Source organism: Scomber scombrus, chromosome 13 (genome assembly GCF_963691925.1).
Source record: "Scomber scombrus chromosome 13, fScoSco1.1, whole genome shotgun sequence".
NCBI lineage: Eukaryota > Metazoa > Chordata > Actinopteri > Scombriformes > Scombridae > Scomber > Scomber scombrus.
The window spans coordinates 7,368,284-7,387,647 of NC_084982.1; the positions used below are offsets into that span (position 1 = coordinate 7,368,284).

The window sequence follows — 19,364 nt, forward strand, 5'->3', positions numbered from 1 at the left end:
TCGAACACACTGTATGTTATATATATGATGGTATTGTCTTAATTTTAATGAAAGTGTATGTTAATTTTATCAGAGCACACTTGTGAACCGGGAATGGATTGTTTAAAAAGGACTCTAATCAATGTTATAAATCTGTTTGATTTGAACAATTATTTGTGTCCAGGGAAGCCTTATTTTTCCTCATTCTGATAAATATGTGGCGAGCTAATTAAGGGTCTAATTTCAATCACTATTCATTTCAAAGCTTAAATGATTTATTCTTCTCCTACAGGGACATGGACAGCTCGTCGGCTCGCTTTTCACCATAAAAATAGATTCACTCGTTCATTCTTCTGTGATCACAAGTACGTTCAGTGGTCTGTGCAATTTAAGATGAAAAAGGGTCATTAAAACAAAGACTTGATTTACAACAGCACCCAGAGTGTATAGTGTTGAATAAAGCTGTGAATGGCGCTTTGAGTGTAGAATACGGACTGCTTTTTTTCTCCCCCCCCACTTGCCTCGTATAAGAGAAAGAAAAAGACGTGTGCCAAATGGCTGTACAATAGAGTATGATGTCATCAACACATTTTAAAATGATTATTTTTTAATTTGACAGCCTCTAATCATTGCTTTTGTCTTGAAATTACATTTACAAAAAAATAAAATTAAAATAAAAAAAACTAAATTTTCTAAAACTTTCCTTGGTGGACAAAAATATATAAAAAATGCGATCATTTTATTAGCATTAACAAGGAACACTTTTTTGGGGGCTAGAACTGCTTTTCTGTTGAAACTGAATGCAGGAACTACTTTTTCTTCGCCATGTATAGCCTGAATTTTCATTAAAGCCAAACCTCTGTTTTGAATAGCTTATGTCAGCGGTTGTATAAAAAGGCAGGCAGTAAATACAGAAGTCCATACTAAGTTTCATATATCGATTTTAAACTAATGGAGAACTGTACACTCTGTGACAAACGGCTTGGAGAGACCTTTTGTCTCTTCTCACCCTGATCTCTAATCCTCACATTCGTCGTCATCTACTGTCGTGTAGATGACCTGGTTCCTGCGTTTGATCCTGGGGGTCGTGTCCCTGCTGCCGGCGTCCCCGGTCTCGTCGCTGGTGCGCTTGAGGATGCGTGCGGCTGTGGCGTCTTCGTCGAGGCCCTCGCAGAGTCCTTCCCGCTCTGCTTCGGGGTGAGTGCGGGTGACGTCGGGGGTAGAGTGGGAGGGAGGAGGCAGGTTCATTAGGTAGGGCAGGTGAGTGGGTGAGGTGTCAGATTTAGGCTTGGGCAGGACCATACGGCTCGGAGTGTGGATTTCACCGACGGGTAAAGCGGAGACCTTATCTCCCTTCGAATCAGGCCTGCTCTTGGCCCCAGTCTCTTCATCTTCCTCCCACTCATCCTCTATCGTGATTTCATCGGGATTAAATGAATTTGATAATCCCGAAGTGTCTGTCGGGTACTCGCTGGGCTCTTCCACGCTTCCTACGCTATTTGCATCATCGTCATCCTCCTCCTCTCGTACGCCCCTACCCTGAACATCAGCGCCTCCGTGCACAACCCGGGCATAGAGGTCTGTGAGGCTAAAAGTGGCGCAGAGCTCGGTTGTCTGGGGGTTGGTGTTAAAGCTCGGGGGGGCGTGGGGTTGGGGTTTGTTGGGGTCATAGGCTGGTACAGTCCGGGTAAAGTTGTCTGGAATGCCAAGTTCACCGCTGAGCTCCTCTACCACCTGCATCATATCTTCTTCTGAAGCTGTGAAGTCCCACCTGATGGTTATAGACAATCCACATCACTCATGAGAGTATGAACTCAAACCCAACAGCCGCAGGAGTAAGAGAGGGAACTGACAGCAACTAGTTGATTTGTTCAAATAACAGAAAACTACTCTGATTACTCTCAATTGATGACTTAATAACTAAAAAAGTCCTGAGAATTACCTGTTTCAAGTTTGTCTTTTGTTACAACTGTTGCAGGCTGCCAATGTTTTGCCTTGTTATACTTGTAAGGCCAGATTTATAAAAATAAGTGTTGTGATGATGACTACATCAACAGGACTTTAGTCACAAACATTTTATGTCATTCTTAGATCTTTTTCACCTCACTGATCACCTTGCTTACATTTGCTCCACTGTTAATTTCAAATGTAAATATATGTGTACCGTTCGTGCAGGCCATTATTCTCTGGAGGGTTCCAGGGGTGAGGGGTGGTCCTCTGTAGACTGTTGGTGGCCTTCAGAATAGCGAGCCATTCTGGATCGTACTCCAGACCCTCAGAGGAGCCTGGTCTGTCTGGCACATCCACAACCTGCAACACAAATGTATATCTCATTACTTAGAACTCTGATCTCTACGCCTTAAATCAGACTGAAGTCTTTGTGTATCCAACAACAGGACGTTCTCTCACCTGTAAGAACTCCCTATGAGGCAGACATTTATCCAGAGACAGGAATTTGGTTACACGTGGGGCAGCATTACCTTTAGGCTAAAGATAAAAGAATTGACTTAGTTGGCATATTATATTGGTATATTCATGTAAAAATGTATCAGCGCTTAACACTGACATTAGCAGCAATACGGGTAGTTAGTTACCGGATGCTGCATAAGGGCTGCAAATTTCACGTGAAGATGTGCAGAGAACCAGTAGGTTGGCTGGAGGTGGGCCAGAAGCTCTGCAGCAGCAGGACTCCCCAGTGTGTTCGTCTCCACTTCATGACGCAGAAACTTCTTCTTTCTCAACAATTCCCATGTGCTTCCATAGTTGTATATTCCACGAGGCCAGTCGTGGCTCATGAAAATGTCCATAGGCATACGCATCTAAGTGGAAAAAAAACATTTACACATAGTTTAGATAAATAAGTGAACATTTTTTTGAGTACTGTGCAAGAGAACAAGTTGAATCTATAATAGTTACCTGTTTTAGTTTGAACACCTCAATATTTCGGATGTGGTATACGCTTCGTAGAGTATCAGGGTTGTATGGAGGTACTTCATGGTGACCTGAAAGAGCACACATTCCTTGTAAATACACTGCATAGTGTGTACAACTTTGTCTAGTTAGGTGGTAAAAAACCCCTCACCTTTTCTGTAGTCATGGGATTTGAAGATTCCAGATAAACCACCAATTCTTATACCTTTGTAGCGAACAACACCAGCATAACCTATAGACATATGGCCAGGTTAATTAACAGAGCAGGCAGGTAGACAGAATATCAATATCTATTGTCTGTTTGTCTTTACCCAGGTAATAAATGTTGGGTGCCACCCAGCCTCCATAAGGCAGCTCCTGTAGGTGGTTGGAAGCCTCATGGTTCCCTCCGATGAAGATAGTCAGTACTGGAGCCTTCTTTTCTCCAGAATAGTACCTGCAACAAAGACAGAAGTATCAAAGTTTTATAAGCCCCTAATCTTGCACTTTTTAAAAGTGAAAATTCAAAGACCTACTGACTTGTAAAATGTCTGCATCGTTCTGTACTTGGCTGGCACTGCCATACACTTCATATCTCCTTCATTTCGCACTGCCTGGAAGTCCCCGCAGCAAAGCAGCAGGTCCACTTTCACCCCTTCCTTCTTCTCCAGATAGCCGATGGTCTCATAAATCTTGTCGAGCTCACCATGGCAACAGCCTTCAACTGCAATCTTCATGCTGCACTAACAGGTAAGATGCGGATTCCCAGAGAAATTCACATTCACAGCAAGGGTTGGTTTGTGCTCTGTGCTCACTTAGTGGCTGTCAGCCTTCACACAGAGAGATGCTGAAGCCTGCTCCTTTGTAAATAACCTTTTGGTGATCTGTAGGGACACAAACAAAACTAATTAATTAAAGCATTGGTGATGGCATTTACGTCAATAAAAAAGTATCAATTATGACAGGAGAACAATAACTTTAAGTTAACAGGTCTTACATTTAAATGCCCAGCTTGTACAAGTGAAGTATAAAAGATAGAAAACAACAGTAGGCAATGAAAAACGAATTCAGTGAGAGGTCTAACAACAATCTTCCCAATCCCATATGTACACTGATGGTTGCTGTTTATACCAGCTGCAAAAACATTTCCAAAGTTCAGCCAATATTACTGTGAGGCATCAGAAGTCTACATTAGTCAAGCCAAGCATGCATCTTTCTGTTTAGTCTGAAGTTTCCTCTGTTATTCACTGCTACTAATAGTATTTGTTTAAACATAGTTAACATATTAATTGTTTTAATCAGTTACTGTAAATATTCATTGACTCAAATTGTACTGTCCAGTGCAGTGGTTAGACACCGCTTAAAACCATCACATGGACATACACCCCAGTGTCATGTTTCATCTGTTAAGAAAGACTGACTTGCACTGAGAAACGAAAGTCAGGGAAACAGAAACCTGGACACCACTTTTCATTTTTCATTAAATACTCAGAGATGCACCAGACATTGGTCGCCTCTAGGTTCCCTGGAAACGTGCACATGAAAGTAGCGCCAGTCCTGTTTCTTATCTAACATATATGGACTGCTGCTACTTCACATTCAACCTAATAGGAGGGCCTTTACAACATTGTCTGTGTAGTTACAATGGTGCAGTTACAATGCTATATTAGCACAGTTGGTACTACGATTACATTACAAGACAGAACATGCAGAGGTAACTTAGTAGGTAATTAAATGTACAATAACGTCCCTTCATGTTGCTGAAACGAGCCGACAGCAAACAAGTGGGACAATAATCCTCGCTCACAAGCATACTACAACAAAATAGAGACAAACTGAGCACTTACAGAGGTGAGATAATAACAGCAGAGTATGTGTGTCCAGGCGTATATAACGTAAAGTTACAGAGGACGCATGGTTCTGTAAAAAGGTAACAGAGCCACGATTGAATGCATTTTATCAACCCGCGTCTAGGCTAGACCCACAATGCTTTTCCTTCTTGGTATATCCACACTGCGCACGCGTAAACCTGTTTGTGAACATTGGCAGCACATTCCATGAAATTTGTGGACCGCATTTTTTGTCTTTTTATGCATTATTTGATAAAGACATATTGAAATATATATCTATAATATAGCAAGTATTTTTTTTGCAAAATGAATCATTCGGTTTGAATGGGTCAACTCATTATGTCGAATCTAACTGAGAGAGACATCATCTACGTCACATTTATAAACAAAATTTACTTCAATGACAAATCCGCTGTCAGCAGGCTCGCTAAGTTAGCACCGCTGCCTGTTGTTGTTGTTGTGTATAAATATATATAGCTAATAATTACAGAGGAGAATATAGGTGCCATTATTTTAATCATAATGCTACCGAAGAGCTGCTCGATTTAACCGCAGTTACTTTAAAAAAAGCTACTCTGGGGTGGGGGGGCGGAGTGTCTGCAAAGTGCTGCGCCGATTGGGGCGCTCGATCGGGGGAAGAGAGATGGCGTGCTTGTTGGAGGCCCCTCTCCGCATCAGTGTGCTGTCTGTGAGTGTCTCTCTCATAGTTTCAAGTTGCATTGTCTATTTTACAGTGTGCTCACTCAAGCAGTGGACGGGTAATATGATTGTATCAGTCAAATTATGCTTGAAGCTGTGAAAACCATGAAGGGTTCATGTCTACTGTTAGCCTGAAAGCTAAGTTAAGGGCTTTGCAACATGTAGCACTCCGCCTACGTAAGTGCCGAGAGAACAGTTTTATAGTCTGAGCTCGCCCGGACAGGCGGTAACATAGTGAACATGTGAAAGGCGTGTGTCCGCTCAGCCCGTCGGCGTGATAGGAGACCACAAACCAAACGACGTAGCTGTCAGTGTCACTGGGAGTGAGTTAGCAGCTAACCGCTACGAGTGAGAGTGCTGTCACCACTGTTCGTGTTTGAAATACTCAAACACTTTAAAAAGAAATGCGCAATGGAAAATAAGTTGCAGGACTGAGCTTTTTATTCCGACCCTTCGCTACTATATGTGTCTAACCTCCGCAGCTTCATAATTACCATAACGAACTTGACGTATTAGTTGACATAGCTAACTACTAGCATATTCAGAGCTATCACAACTCTCTGGTTTAATTCTTCCATCTATATTATTATTTATATGATTATTATCTCATTATTATTATTATTTTCTTTATATTAGGTGTTTTATTTTAAGAATACTGTAGTACTTAGTGTTTCATTATGAATGAAAACAGCGGTATACATTAAATGTATTATTATTATTATTAATAATAATAGTAATTATTATTACTCTTATGGTTTCCTATTAGCTCTGTTAGCAGCCGAAAGTCTAATGAATTGTATGGTGCAATGTATTAAAGTAACGTTAGGTAACAGGCTGCCAGTTGGAACTCGCTCAGCTAAACTTAAAGTTAAATGGAAAGCGAAAACAAGCATGTCTGAACTGCAGGAATGAAACGCCCTCAGCTCTGATACATGCACGCAGGACACTTCATGAAACACTTCAAGCTAAATTACAACGTGTGTTTTTAGGCCATCTTTACACTTACTTTTTAAGTTGCCCTGTTGCTCTGTGTTATTGTATTTGTCTGATTTCAGCCATTACATCATTGATGCACGTAAAAGTTGTTTTCTAAAGGCAGGTGGGTGCAGTACAGCATGTGCTAAACAGTGTGTTGGCACCTGAAGCCGAATAGTAGCAGCGTGTTGTGTTGCTCTTCTGGGGTCATGTGGAAAGTTCTGGTTAAAGCTGTCAATGATATAAACAAAGTTTCTGCTGTCACCATGCCACTTGGTGTCATAAAACGGCTAAAGGGATCAGGCCAGCTATGGATGCTGCTGCATGTGATAGTGATCGTGTGTGAGTTTATCAGAATGGGGTAGATCAGTCTCTTTAAGTCATTAAAAGTCTATATTATTTTTAATACAAAAAAATCAAAATCTGCTTTTCAAATATTAACATTTCTTTTAATGCTGTTTTTCCCACCAGGAAATAAATCTGATCATGCTGGCACATAGTTTGACAATCTGTAGTTTGTTGTAAAAAATGTCAAAGTATGCTCATATTAGTACATCATATCTGTAATTTCTTTAGTGTCTATGTATGTGTATTGTGAGAGTGAAACTGAGCAAGATACAATCTCATTTACTTTCCAGCCAGGTAGCCCAAGCTAGAATTTAAAGTGTCTGTAAATTTTGCTGCTCACGCTTCTGTTGTGTCGTTTCTTGTGCCCATACAGGAAGTCACTGCCACAAGTCGCCATTATGTGGACCGCCTGTTCGACCCCGACCCACAGAAAGTGCTGCAGGGAGTCATGTAAGTAGCTCTTGATGTATATTTTGTCGTCCTTATTGCAGGCACAGAAGGGATAAGCAGAGCTGGGATGAATTCTTGTGCATGACGGCCCTTGCTGTCTACTAAAATGTTGGGGATAGCGTATTGCCACTATTAAAGCGTAGACTCTATTCAGCCAGCATGTTTCAGCTCAACCACCAGTTTATCTTTTCACAGGCAGTTGACTACATTTGTTTAAATAATTTCTTTTGACTGTTATGCACAGGAATTATTCTTTAGAAAACTGACTGGCACTGCAGCGTTTCTATGGTTGCATGACCTCTGTGTTTACATGCACAAGCTTTCATGTGACAGTCCATTTCAAAATGCATTTCACTGCTCAGTGTGACTTCATATTTCTCTCTCCCTCATTCCATCCAACTCTCACTCTCTGCCTGTACTGCAGTGACTTGGACTCTAACTGTTTCACCTTTTATTTTTAACCTCTGGAGAGACTAGCTCTGGTTACGGCGTGTACCGCTCCACTAGCCCAGCACCTGCCTGACTTGACTGCCTGCTACTGCTGTACTTTTCCACTAGCCTCACTCACCTGCTATTTGATATCATCTTGGGCGCTTGCAGAGTAGAGTAAAATACTGCAGGGAAAAGAAAAAAAACCCAGAAGACAAATGATCATGCTCATGCTGTGTCCTACAAGAATATGTGACACATCTGTGCTTCATGCAAACCTTCTCGTTGTATGTCTGGATATATCGCCCTTGCACACATCTGTTTCAACAGTGTCTTTATGATTTATTACATGATCAACCTTGTATGAAATGCATCTTAAATGAAACAAATCCTGGTGTTCTTTAAGCATTTTTGCATGTTCGTTACTTTATGAATACAAGCTCATTCTTGAACTTTTGGCATAGTTGCATCAAATAGAAGCCAAGAGGGTTCCTCTCATCTGTATGTGTGTCTGTCTGTCTGTCTTCACAGTGACATGAAGAATGCCGTCATTGGAAACAATAAGCAGAAGGCCAATCTGATCGTCCTCGGAGCTGTTCCCAGGTATGTCTGCACACCTTGTCTCTCTTGCCACTTTCTGACCTGTAAATATTTTATTCAAGGACATTCAAGAGATAACAGTAGCTGTACACAAGATGAACAAGAATTGCAAATAAAAAATAACAATATGCAAATGTGACAGCAGAAACGTCAAGGCTGAAGAGTTTAACTCATTAGCATCATCCGCAATGCACTCTACAGGTCACCCAGCACATCTGCAGTGAACATACTTCTCTGTGTGTGTGTGTTTGTTCCTTGGGTCCAGGTTACTGTATCTGCTCCAGCAGAGCTCTTCCAGTCTAGAGCTACGGACAGAGTGCGCCGTGGTGCTGGGCAGCCTCGCCATGGGTACCGAGAACAACATCAAGTCCCTGGTGGACTGTCACATCATCCCTGCCCTTCTTCAAGGTTGGGGCACGCATGCAAATCCTTACTGCAGAGGATAACATCTTTGTGACTGGTAGAAACCCAGATCTAAGCAGCATCTGTGTTTTGTGCTTGCAGGTCTCTTGTGTCCGGACCTGATCTTCATTGAAGGATGTCTTCGATGTCTCAGAACTGTCTTCATCAGTCCAGTCACCCCTGTGCAGCTGCTCTATACTGTAGGTCGCCTTTTACAGATTCTGCTCAAGATATAACCTCTTAGACTAGCAAACACGGAATAACAAGTACCTTGTAATTGCACATTATACAGAGGTCAAGACCTAACAATACCCATTTTACAACTATATTATGTGTGACTTTCAGGATCCCACTGTGATTCCCCATCTAATGTCGCTACTGAGCCGCTCACACAGGACGCAGGAATACATCACACAGATCTTCTCCCACTGTTGTAAGGTATTTGTTGGTATTTGGCGACACAAAAACACTGGAGTGAATCACTTTTGTAGCTGGAGCGAAATTCATTGTTAATGGAATGTAATTTGTCTCCAGACCCCAGAGCATCAGACGGTCCTTTTCAACCACGGCGCCATCCAGAACATTGCCCCTCTACTTATCTCATCCTCTTATAAGGTAAATGGCTGTTAGTATATATACTGTAGTTACTGAATCGGATAATACACACAGTGCTCACCTCCATATATAGCTCTCTCTCATGTCCTCATTGGCTCTTCAGGTTCGGATGCAGGCGTTAAAGTGTTTCTCGGTCCTGGCCTATGAAAACACTCCGGTCTCCCTGACACTGGTGACTGGTGAGTCCCCTCTCTTTGATTTGAGCTTCACCTTTCAGTTCACAGTCATTAATGGTTCCCGAACATTTGTGGTTCCAGTGCTGGTGGATGGTGAGCTGCTCTCTCAGGTATTTGTCAGAATGATGCAAAGGGATCAACCCATTGAAATGCAGTTAACAGCAGCCAAATGGTAAGTGATACACAACCATCGTTACTAATATTTGTATTCTCGGTATACTTTCCTTTTTTTATGTGACGTCTTCTCCTTCTGTCCCAGTTTAACGTACATGTGTCGAGCGGGTGCCATCAGGACAGACGACAGCTGCATAGTCCTGAAGGTCAGGCTTTTGCAACTGCACCTGTATTCACCATTATTATTACCATATTATATCAGTTCTTTATGTAACATCCATATGACTTCCTGTTTTTCGTTCAGACCCTACCCTGCCTCGTACGAATGTGCAGTAAAGAGCATCTTCTGGAGGAGAGGGTGGAGGGTGCAGAGACGCTGGCCTACCTGATGGAGCCTGATGTGGAGCTACAGAGGATCGCCAGCACTACTGACCATCTAGTGGCCATGTTGGCAGACTACTTTAAGTACCCCAGCTCTGTGTCCGCAATCACTGACATCAAGAGGGTGGGTCAGTGGGTCTGGGAGGGCCCTGTTTTATATGACTTTATGTTAGGAGGGGAAAATGATCGCCTTTTAAAGATATCAGCTTTTTTAATGAAAAAGCTCTGTCACTTGTGGACACTGTGCAGCAGTTAATTTTCTGTCTGCTCTGTCTTATCCAGCTGGACCATGACCTGAAGCATGCACACGAGCTGAGACAAGCTGCTTTCAAACTTTACGCCTCGCTAGGCTCCAATGACGAGGACATCCGCAAGAAGGTGACTTCTCCTCGTGTGTATTTGTGTTTTTATGTTAATATGCACATATGTGTTTATATTCTAATGCACCTCTACTGTTGTTTTTTTCAGATCACAGAGACAGATAACATGATGGACAGGATAGTCAGTGGCTTGTCTGAATCTAGCATTAAAGTCCGCCTGGCGGCTGTCAGGTACAGTGTCTGTGTTTAGTCATTTGTGAATACCAGTTTGTCTACACAGTTAGTTATTATGACTAAGAACAAAATAGATTGACAATTTTATTTCAAGGACTATAAAAAAAATTTGATTTAGATTTTGTTGCAAATTTTACAATGATATCAAATCTGGATCCTGTATTAAACTTTTAGATGGTCACAAACACCAATGCAATGACTGAGCCTCTCTGTATGTTTTCTTTTACAGGTGTCTACATAGTCTTTCACGATCAGTGCAGCAGCTGAGGACCAGTTTCCACGACCATGCGGTGTGGAAACCCCTCATGAAGGTCAGTGCAGTTAGAAAAGAAACAATCCAGTAATGAGGTTTTACTGAATGCAAAGACAAAATCACTTCTCTCTGTATCTCTCTGAGCTCCTTTCACACACGCACTGCAACCCTGAAATATTCCGGACATTGTTCAGAGCTGTGACAGTAAACAGACTTTCCACTGCCAGCTCCCTAGTACAAAGTCAGTGTAAAGTCTGATTGAGTCCATGTGAGAATACAGCAGGTCATTTTCTGGAGAAGTCACAGTGGGTGAGTGGGCGCATTGATGTGGCGCTGGATAAACGCAGCAGTCCAGCTAAGCTGCGTTGTTATGACTGGGCCTGAATGCTGTGCTGTGAAACTTGCGCTGATGAGAAAGAGGACCTCCTGTGATTTCTTATCAAATCTTATTTCTGGTGAAAAGCTTAAAAACTCTGAATTACAACCCTAGTGTACTTTTTGCATCATGTCCTGCCTCCTGCACGCTCTACCTAGGTACCACCTTTCACCTAGCTCCCAGGCTGAATGTGTGATTGTGACACAGGATGGCACTAAGTAAAAAAGAAAAAAAGAATGCAGATTAACATACTGTGTTACTGTTGTTTGTAGCTGTTGCAGAATGCCCCAGATGAAGTCCTGGTCATGGCCTCCTCAACACTATGCAACTTACTGCTGGAGTTCTCACCCAGCAAAGAGGTACACTCACACTCACACACCTTTATGTAACAAAGACAATAGATTATAGTAGTTAATTATTGACCAGTTACTTTTGTGTGTGTATGTGTGCAGCCCATACTGGAGTCAGGGGTGATCGAACTACTATGCAGTCTGACCCAGAGTGAGAGTCCTGCACTTAGGGTCAATGGGATTTGGGCCTTGATGGTAAGAATAGAATACTAAGCTTGTCTCGAAGACTATTTAATTTGTGACTTGTGGTGCTGCCGGATGACTTAAGTGTAAATTGTCCATTTCTGTGTGTGTGTGTGTGTGTGTGTGTGTGTGTTTGTTTGTTAAGAACATGGCATTTCAGGCAGATCAGAAGGTGAAAGTGGAGATTGTTCGATGTCTGGGGACAGAACAGTTGTTCCGCCTGCTGTCAGACCCTGACACCAATGTGCTGATGAAGACTCTCGGTTTGCTGCGTAATCTGCTGTCAACACGCCCAGTGAGAGAGAGAGACACACGCACACACACACACACACACACACACACACACACACACACACACACACATAAATGACACCCCCAAGCATTAGTAATGTACAATTAATTATACAGTGCTTGAAAACAATAGCCTTGATTGTGTAGGGTTTACTGGTCATTCAGGGATATTTGCATTCATTTTAACCTAAGTGTGACACAGAGCAGATGTAGTGTTTCACCTGAGTGCCAGACTTGAATGTGCCATACTTACTCACATACTCTGTCGATAAAAATACCCATGAACCTGTGTGTGCCTTAATAGCATAAAGTCTCAAAAATGTATAACACAGCAGGAATACTAATTCTCTCCGGCTTCCTCTCTTGTTGTCAGCACATTGACCAGATCATGAGTTCTCATGGGAAGCAGATCATGCAGGCGGTGACCCTCATCCTAGAAGCAGAGCACAGTATAGAGGTCAAAGAACAGGTGAGTGCTCCCTCTGCATCATGCTTACGAATGCTTCTCTATATAGAATTCATTCTACAGCTGCTTGAAAAACCCGCATTGCAGAGTAAAGGCTCTGCAGGTATGATTATAGGTTATCCGCCTGGGCTGATCTGGATTCAAGTTCAGTGGTGTAGTGGTATTTGTAGAGATGTAAGCACATCAGAGAGCATCAGTTGACAATTTCAGTTTTTTTCTTACCTTGTCAGACGCTGTGCATCCTAGCTAACATCGCTGACGGCAACACAGCCAAGGAACTCATCATGACCAATGACGACATGCTCCAGAAAATCAAATACTACATGGTACAGTAGCTTCTCCTATGTACTGTAGTTCATGCTTGCTTGTGCAGCTGTATACAGCAGTATGTTATCCTAATTAGATAGATAGATACTTTATTGTCATTGCACTGATAAAACAATACGACAAAACTTAGTTCAGCAGCATTCCAAAAATAGCAGCAAAAATTAAAATCACTAAGAGCCTGATTTACTAAAGGTTTGCGTGTGTAAAAACGTGTGCAAACTTGACATCACCCGTAAAAAATGTGCAAACTGATCTACTAACGCAGCGCACTGAGGCTTGCGTCTTTCAACTGTGCAGGATAGTATGCGCTGTCCATTTAGTACGTTTGCCATAATGAATATGTAATATGGGGCGTTTTAACCCCAGTGTGCAAAATACAGGAAGGAGAAAATGCAAATATGTTATTTAGCACACGCATTGTGATTTACCAAACCTGAAGGTAATTTTTCTGACGGAAACTGCGTCTAGAAATAATACCTTTTGAAGGACAGGTATTAACCAGCTGCTCACTGCGCACAGATGACTTCTGTCACTGTGGAGAGGAGGAGACGGAGGCACAATGACAGAATACGCACAGGACTGATTTTTTCCACCTGTGTTAATATTTTTGGAGTGGAGTATTTTTGGTTTTACTAACAGCATTGACTTTGTCACAAATAATCTCCCATATATCGTTTTTTCTGGTAATATTTGTTTTTTTTTATAACTCAATATATTTGTAAATCTCTGCCACTAGAACCTGATCAAATTTCATTTTACGCTTGCAGCTTTCTGCTCATTCAAATTCTCCATTAAGACACGCAAAACCCTCATTTAAATACTGCTGTCTCCACCATGTTGCCCCTGTTTTCATTTACGCAGTTATTCTTAGTAGATCACCCGCAAAACGAACGCAAACGAGACGCGCAATCTATTGCACTGTGCACGCAACTTAGTACCCTTTATTTGGGATCTTAGTAAATTAGGCCCTTAGTGTACTAAAATAAATATTTGCCTTAAAAATATCATAGTAATTGAGTTATCTTTTTTTAATAGTTCAGGCAATGCATCCTGTGTTTTTGTTCTGTTCTTCTCACTTGTAATGTCTCTGACTTTCACTGTTTCCACAGGGGCATTCGAATGTGAAACTGCAGCTCGCTGCCACTTTCTGTATCTCAAACCTTATCTGGAATGAGGAGGACGGTAAGTGACACATCACAGGAGTACAGGCAAGAATAAAGAATGAGGATGGAAACTGAGGAAATGTTGGCATATCTACTGAAATGTTGTAGGTGTGAGAATGGTTGACAAACCTTCTCCAAACCAAACCACCTGCTGCTCAGTTGTTAATAGATCCACCCTTGTTCTTGCTTCCACAATATACAAGAAGAACATCATTTGGATTTTAATACAATACATCCTAGTCTGTAAGACCTAAAGTGAACTTTGTTATTTATAAAACACTTGATATTATGGTGCACTGAATGCTTTAAGAAGTTGCAATGCCATTTATGCCCTGTTTGGCTGGAATGCAACAGTGGGGCCAGACCTATAACTTTTAATGTCTTTGACTGACTGACTGAGTCACTGAGTGATGAAGTTACATGGAAGTATTACATTATGCAAGCACTGGACACTGTGCCAGCAATAATATCCCACAGTGCAATGCAATAGCCATACCAACATAACATACGATGGTGGATGGCAACCAAAGCCGCTCCGGTGAAATGTCAATAGCACTTCAGTTTGTGTAAGTGTAAGGTTCAACTTTGCTAGGTGTAATATTTTTTTAAATTAATTCAGACTTTATGGTTGGCACGGGTTACCATGGTTACACGTCTCCAGCTTGCAAGGAGGAGTGACGGCTCAGTGTGTCAGAAAAGATACATAGTACTGTTTATTCATACAAAAGTGTGTTTAAAGAAAGTAAACATACTGTGAATCATATGCCCAGCCAGTGAAACAGAAGTTAGAGTGTGTTTAACCAGAGATAACTTAACACAGGGGCATTAGAAGTGGGAAAATGTATTTTTCATTTTACTGGGACTTTAAAAGCTCTCCAGCGTTTCATACACGGTCCAGCAATAAACTAGATTTTGACCTAGTCTTGTTGAACTGTAAAAACCCACTTAGTGCAAAGCTGAAGTGGAGCTGCAGGCTAAATGTCATCGTGTTACAGGCAAATGTATAATTTCAGAATTCTGGCATGAACATGAGGTTAATATTAGATGTTGGCAGATACTGGTCCAAGTTAGAGTTGATTCATTTTCCTTTCTGCTTTGTGATGCTTCATCAGGTTCTCAGGAGCGTCAGGACAAGCTGCGGGAGATGGGCTTTGTGGACATCTTGCACAAACTCACGCAGGCCTCTGACCCCAACCTCAGTGACAGGTAGGTCAGCAAAATATTAAAAAAAACACACAACATTTTCATCCTACACTTATTGAATTGCTGATCAGGGTGCACTAATGCTGTGTGTGTGTGTGTGTGTGTGTCCCCTCAGGGCGAAGACGGCGATGCAGCAGTACCTGGCATGACCACAGAGGGGAGAGATCCCCCACTGCCAGCCTAACTAACAATCGTCGGGAGGACACCTGCCATCGGTTCTTTTGTTTTTTTTTGTTTTGTTTAATCTCGAGGCTTGTTTTGTTGCACAAAGACACCTTTTGGGTTTTTTTGGAACTGTGGCTGGCCTCCCTTCACCTCCCACCCACCACTTAATACCACCACCTCAACTCAGCCTCAACAGTTTTGCTCACTCGAAACCTCATCTTGGAGACTCTGAGACCGTGGTTGTTGGGAAATCAACGGTTAGGAGGGTTTCAGTTTTTGACTTTTTTCTTCTTTTTTCCCAACAATGAAGTGAATTTTTTTCCTTTCTGGACTTTGTAATTTGAGATATGTGATCTTTGGTTTTTTTGGGGGGTTTTTTGAGTGCAGCAACCTGACACCAGTGCCACCCTGTTTGTCAGGAGGCCTTGGTGCTTTTGGACTCCCAGTAGAGGAGATTTTGGTCTCAGAGAAAAGGACTTGGAGGTTTGACACAAGAGCAGGGCTGTTGGACAGCAAAGGTTCCCTGTTTTATTTTTTTTATTTTTAATTAATGATATTACTATTAATATTAATTAATGTTTTCTTAAGGCATCACAAGCAAGGACACGTTTGGAGAAAAAAAACACAGACTGCCTATTTTGAAATTTGGGTGTTTTCTTTTTTTTGTGGATACATACCTCGTAAATATATAAATATATATAAATATAAAACATATAAATATATATTTTTGGATTTTTATTTTCTCCCGACCCCTCTTGTTTGTTTTCGTTCATTCTCTCTGAACCATGATTCTCAGCACAGTAGGGTGAATCCGCTGCAGCGTGATGCAAGCAGGTATTGGGTATGAACATGGTCTACAGAGGCGAATTAAGAAAAGAAAGAAATTTCCCTCATGATCCTTTTTTTTTTTCTCTCCACTCTTGTGGTTCTGTGTGCACTGGAGCCTGTCACTTATGTCCAATATTCTTATAATCCCAATGGGAAGTGTAGTCCCAGAGTCGATAGCGCTGACTCTGACCTGCCCGGGCGCTAATTAACAGGCATGAGTACACAGTACACCAGGCATACAGGAAGAGGATACGTCTATCCTCACACCTCTAATGAGTAAGACTTAAAATGACGGTTGCTTTTTTCTGCATCCTCCGCAGCCCCCCTTCCTCCCCTCCCATCTGTGTGTGTTAATCAAAAAGGATAAAAATGAAATTCCCGCGCTCCAAGGGTTTATTCCCTCTGATGTGTTTTGAGAATCAATTGAGGAAGGAGTAGATGTGAGGAATGAAGGAAGAACAATTTGGAAACTGGTCTCAGAAGGATGAGGCACTAAGCGCATCCACAGCAGCAGAATAAAGTGTACCACTGTGTTTCATCCCTCTATCATATGAGTTCGTCTCCCATCAGGATATTTCTAGAGTGTTCCCTGACATTTCAAACCTTACTGAACCTCTGATAGAATGAATGTTACACTGAAAAATATATGCAGACCTGAAGAAGGACTTCCTTTGTGTTGCGTCTTTTTTCTCGTTGGAGGTTAAGATACTTTTTAGGTAAAAATGACAAAGGAGCGTAGGTTCGCTTCAGGTGTTGAGTTGTGTGTATGAAAGCCTCTGCAGTCACATGTAGCAAGGAGCAAACACAGCGCTGACTCTCTTTTTTCTGTTTCTCCTCCTGTTGCCTCCCCATCTCTAATGTCTAAAGAAAGCACAAATATATGCAAGAACAGTGGACTTAGCATTAAGTTTGTACTGCAGTTCATAGTTGCCTATCCTCAGGTTGTGCCTCTCATGTACTCCCCTTACATTTGAGTCTCAGGTAAGTATCTGTTTCTCTAAAAAAAATATGAACACCTTTTTTCTTTGTATTTATTTTGGGAAGTTTCAGTGACAAGCAGCCTCTCTTTTGCAGGATCGCACTGTTACACACATTCACACCCCAAAACTTCAGTCTGATCTGCACTTTTGGAGCAGTTAGGCCTCACTCACGGGCACCTCATTGGTGGTTAATGAGGAAGGGGTGAGTGCTGCTGGTGTTTTGGGGTGAGACTTTTAACAATCTGAATGAAAAAATTATATTTGGTGCATGATAAAAAAAATATGAACAGTTTCCCAATCCAAACATATATGATGGCTAGAAATTTTGCTTAATCTTTATTAGCAGTTATATTTGATGATTTGGCGTTAATTTCTATTATTTTAGGTTTTCATTCAAAATAATGTGCTTGTGTGTGTGCATCATTGCCAGGTACCTGAATAGGAGAACACAGCTGCAACTTGAAAAACAGATTCAAAATCTCAAACTTTATTTATTTTTCAGAGAAACGTGTGCTTCCCTCTCCGTGACTCGAATGTAATGCGTGAGAGGTGCAAAACTGGGGCTAATGTTTGCCAAATGTGATGGTTTTCCCAAGAGTAGCACAGGAGTCTGATATCTTACAAAACAACACTTCTTTATTGTTGTACAGTATGTAATCCTGGTAAAGTTTTTTTTAATTATTTTATGTAACAGCAGTCTTTAATAAAATACATCTGAAACCCAACAACCTCCAACAGGGCAGGCTGTTTGTCTACTCCCGTTAGCCGTCCTCCGCCCTCGACAGCTCAAAAGCAGGCACATTCCTCATGCAAGAAAAAAAAAAACCCCAAAAAACCTGTGACATGCATTTGATTTAAAACCCCTTTGTGTACCCAAGACCTCCCACCCTCCACCCCTGTCATCATATCCCACCACACCCAGAGCAACCGGCATGATCAGAAGCTCCACAGACATCGATGAGGAGTTCTGCTCAGTCTTTGTGTTTCAGTGTGTGAAGAGTCCAGGTAGCACACCCCACACCCCTCCCCTCCCATTAAAGAAAATAGAAACCAGAAATCTGACCGTCTATATTACAAGTAACATGTGGTGAACCTGTGCTGCACAAAGCAGCACCTCACCAAAGTGAGAAGAACAACAAAAAAGAGTCCAGAAGTGTACAGAAGTCCTGAGACCTCTATAGTGATGCAGCCTGGGTGTTGTAGTTTTTTTTGTTAGGCTTTTGTCTCATGCGAGCATTAAGCTCAGTGGTTGGCAAAGGGGTCGAAGAAGAAGAAGAAGATGATGATTGTGTGCGAGTTCAATATATATACTTAATGTGTGAGTGCTACATAAGAATTGGGATTGGTCCACTCAGTCTGGAGGGTGTCCAGTTGTGAAGTAAGACTTCCGTTCCAATCTCCCACACGCACAACATACTACTTCCTCTTCGCTCTCACTAATAAAAATAAATAAATACACAGCCTGAATAAATAAACATATTCAACAGTTGACATTTTCGACAAAAGGTGCAAATGTTCTCCGTGGGCGAATTTCATGGCTTTCTGTAAAATTTTGATCCAAATGCTTGCCTGTAATTAACTTTTAGGGAAGTCTATGTCTTTATATGGAGAAGGCACGAATGGCTGGATGGCTAAAGCTCAGGAGTGATGTGGGAGTTTGCTTTTACAATCCGGTAGGCTGGTTATAAACAGTCATGGTGGTGATAAACTGTGATTATATATATATGGCTGCTGTTTATGATATTAGTGTTTCTTCCTCGCTTTTTTTTCTGTAAATCTTTCTTTCTGTCTTTGGCACACTACCCGACCCACTTGCCCCCTGGAAGTTTAGGTCAACACTCAGTAGCTATCTCTGCTTCTTCACATGCTCACCTACTGACTACAATGTATACTTCAAAACATCTGTTAGAGAGGAAACAAAACATGGATTATTCTGTCAGAAGTTAAAACCCCAATTTAAATATCCTTAAATGTTTGTAGATTTAATGCCTATTCCAGATGTGCATGACTTTGAAAAGATGTTCTCATATCAGCTTTCTACCTTTTTAAAAAGATAATCCCACTGATGAAGCAAACGGAGGTGACCTGATGAAGAGTTTACATTCCCAGTCCCGGTGCAGCAGCTCGGACTATTACACTGGGGTAAAAAATGTGTTCCCCAGCTTGAGATATGTGTTATTACCTGCCCTTTGAAGAGGAGGACACATCCATACTGGGTTTTTTAAGAACAATATGGATAACAATTGTGGAACAATTGTATATTCAGTTAGCAGGAAAGAGCTAAATGAAGCTCCATA

At 41.6% G+C, this 19,364-nt stretch overlaps 2 protein-coding genes across 2 annotated transcripts; one reads left to right on the forward strand and one right to left on the reverse strand.

The window, feature by feature from the left end:
- Nucleotides 1-619: 619 nt before the first annotated feature.
- Nucleotides 620-4,847, reverse strand: dbr1 (debranching RNA lariats 1). Its single transcript, XM_062432332.1, has 9 exons — nt 4,737-4,847; nt 3,430-3,773; nt 3,222-3,346; nt 3,062-3,142; nt 2,896-2,981; nt 2,574-2,798; nt 2,389-2,466; nt 2,144-2,289; nt 620-1,750 (listed from the first exon to the last, which is right to left on the reverse strand). Exons 2-9 carry the CDS (start codon nt 3,624-3,626, stop codon nt 997-999), a joined length of 1,692 nt encoding a protein of 563 aa, XP_062288316.1. The 5' UTR covers nt 3,627-3,773; nt 4,737-4,847; the 3' UTR covers nt 620-996.
- A 320-nt stretch (nt 4,848-5,167) lies between these two features.
- Nucleotides 5,168-17,771, forward strand: armc8 (armadillo repeat containing 8). Its single transcript, XM_062432333.1, has 22 exons — nt 5,168-5,427; nt 7,135-7,211; nt 8,172-8,243; nt 8,506-8,648; nt 8,745-8,842; nt 8,988-9,080; nt 9,177-9,257; nt 9,361-9,436; nt 9,515-9,605; nt 9,693-9,753; nt 9,852-10,052; nt 10,211-10,306; nt 10,397-10,479; nt 10,712-10,793; nt 11,384-11,470; nt 11,564-11,656; nt 11,790-11,939; nt 12,309-12,404; nt 12,632-12,727; nt 13,838-13,910; nt 15,004-15,097; nt 15,210-17,771. Exons 1-22 carry the CDS (start codon nt 5,383-5,385, stop codon nt 15,241-15,243), a joined length of 2,022 nt encoding a protein of 673 aa, XP_062288317.1. The 5' UTR covers nt 5,168-5,382; the 3' UTR covers nt 15,244-17,771.
- The last annotated feature ends 1,593 nt before the right edge of the window (nt 17,772-19,364 follow it).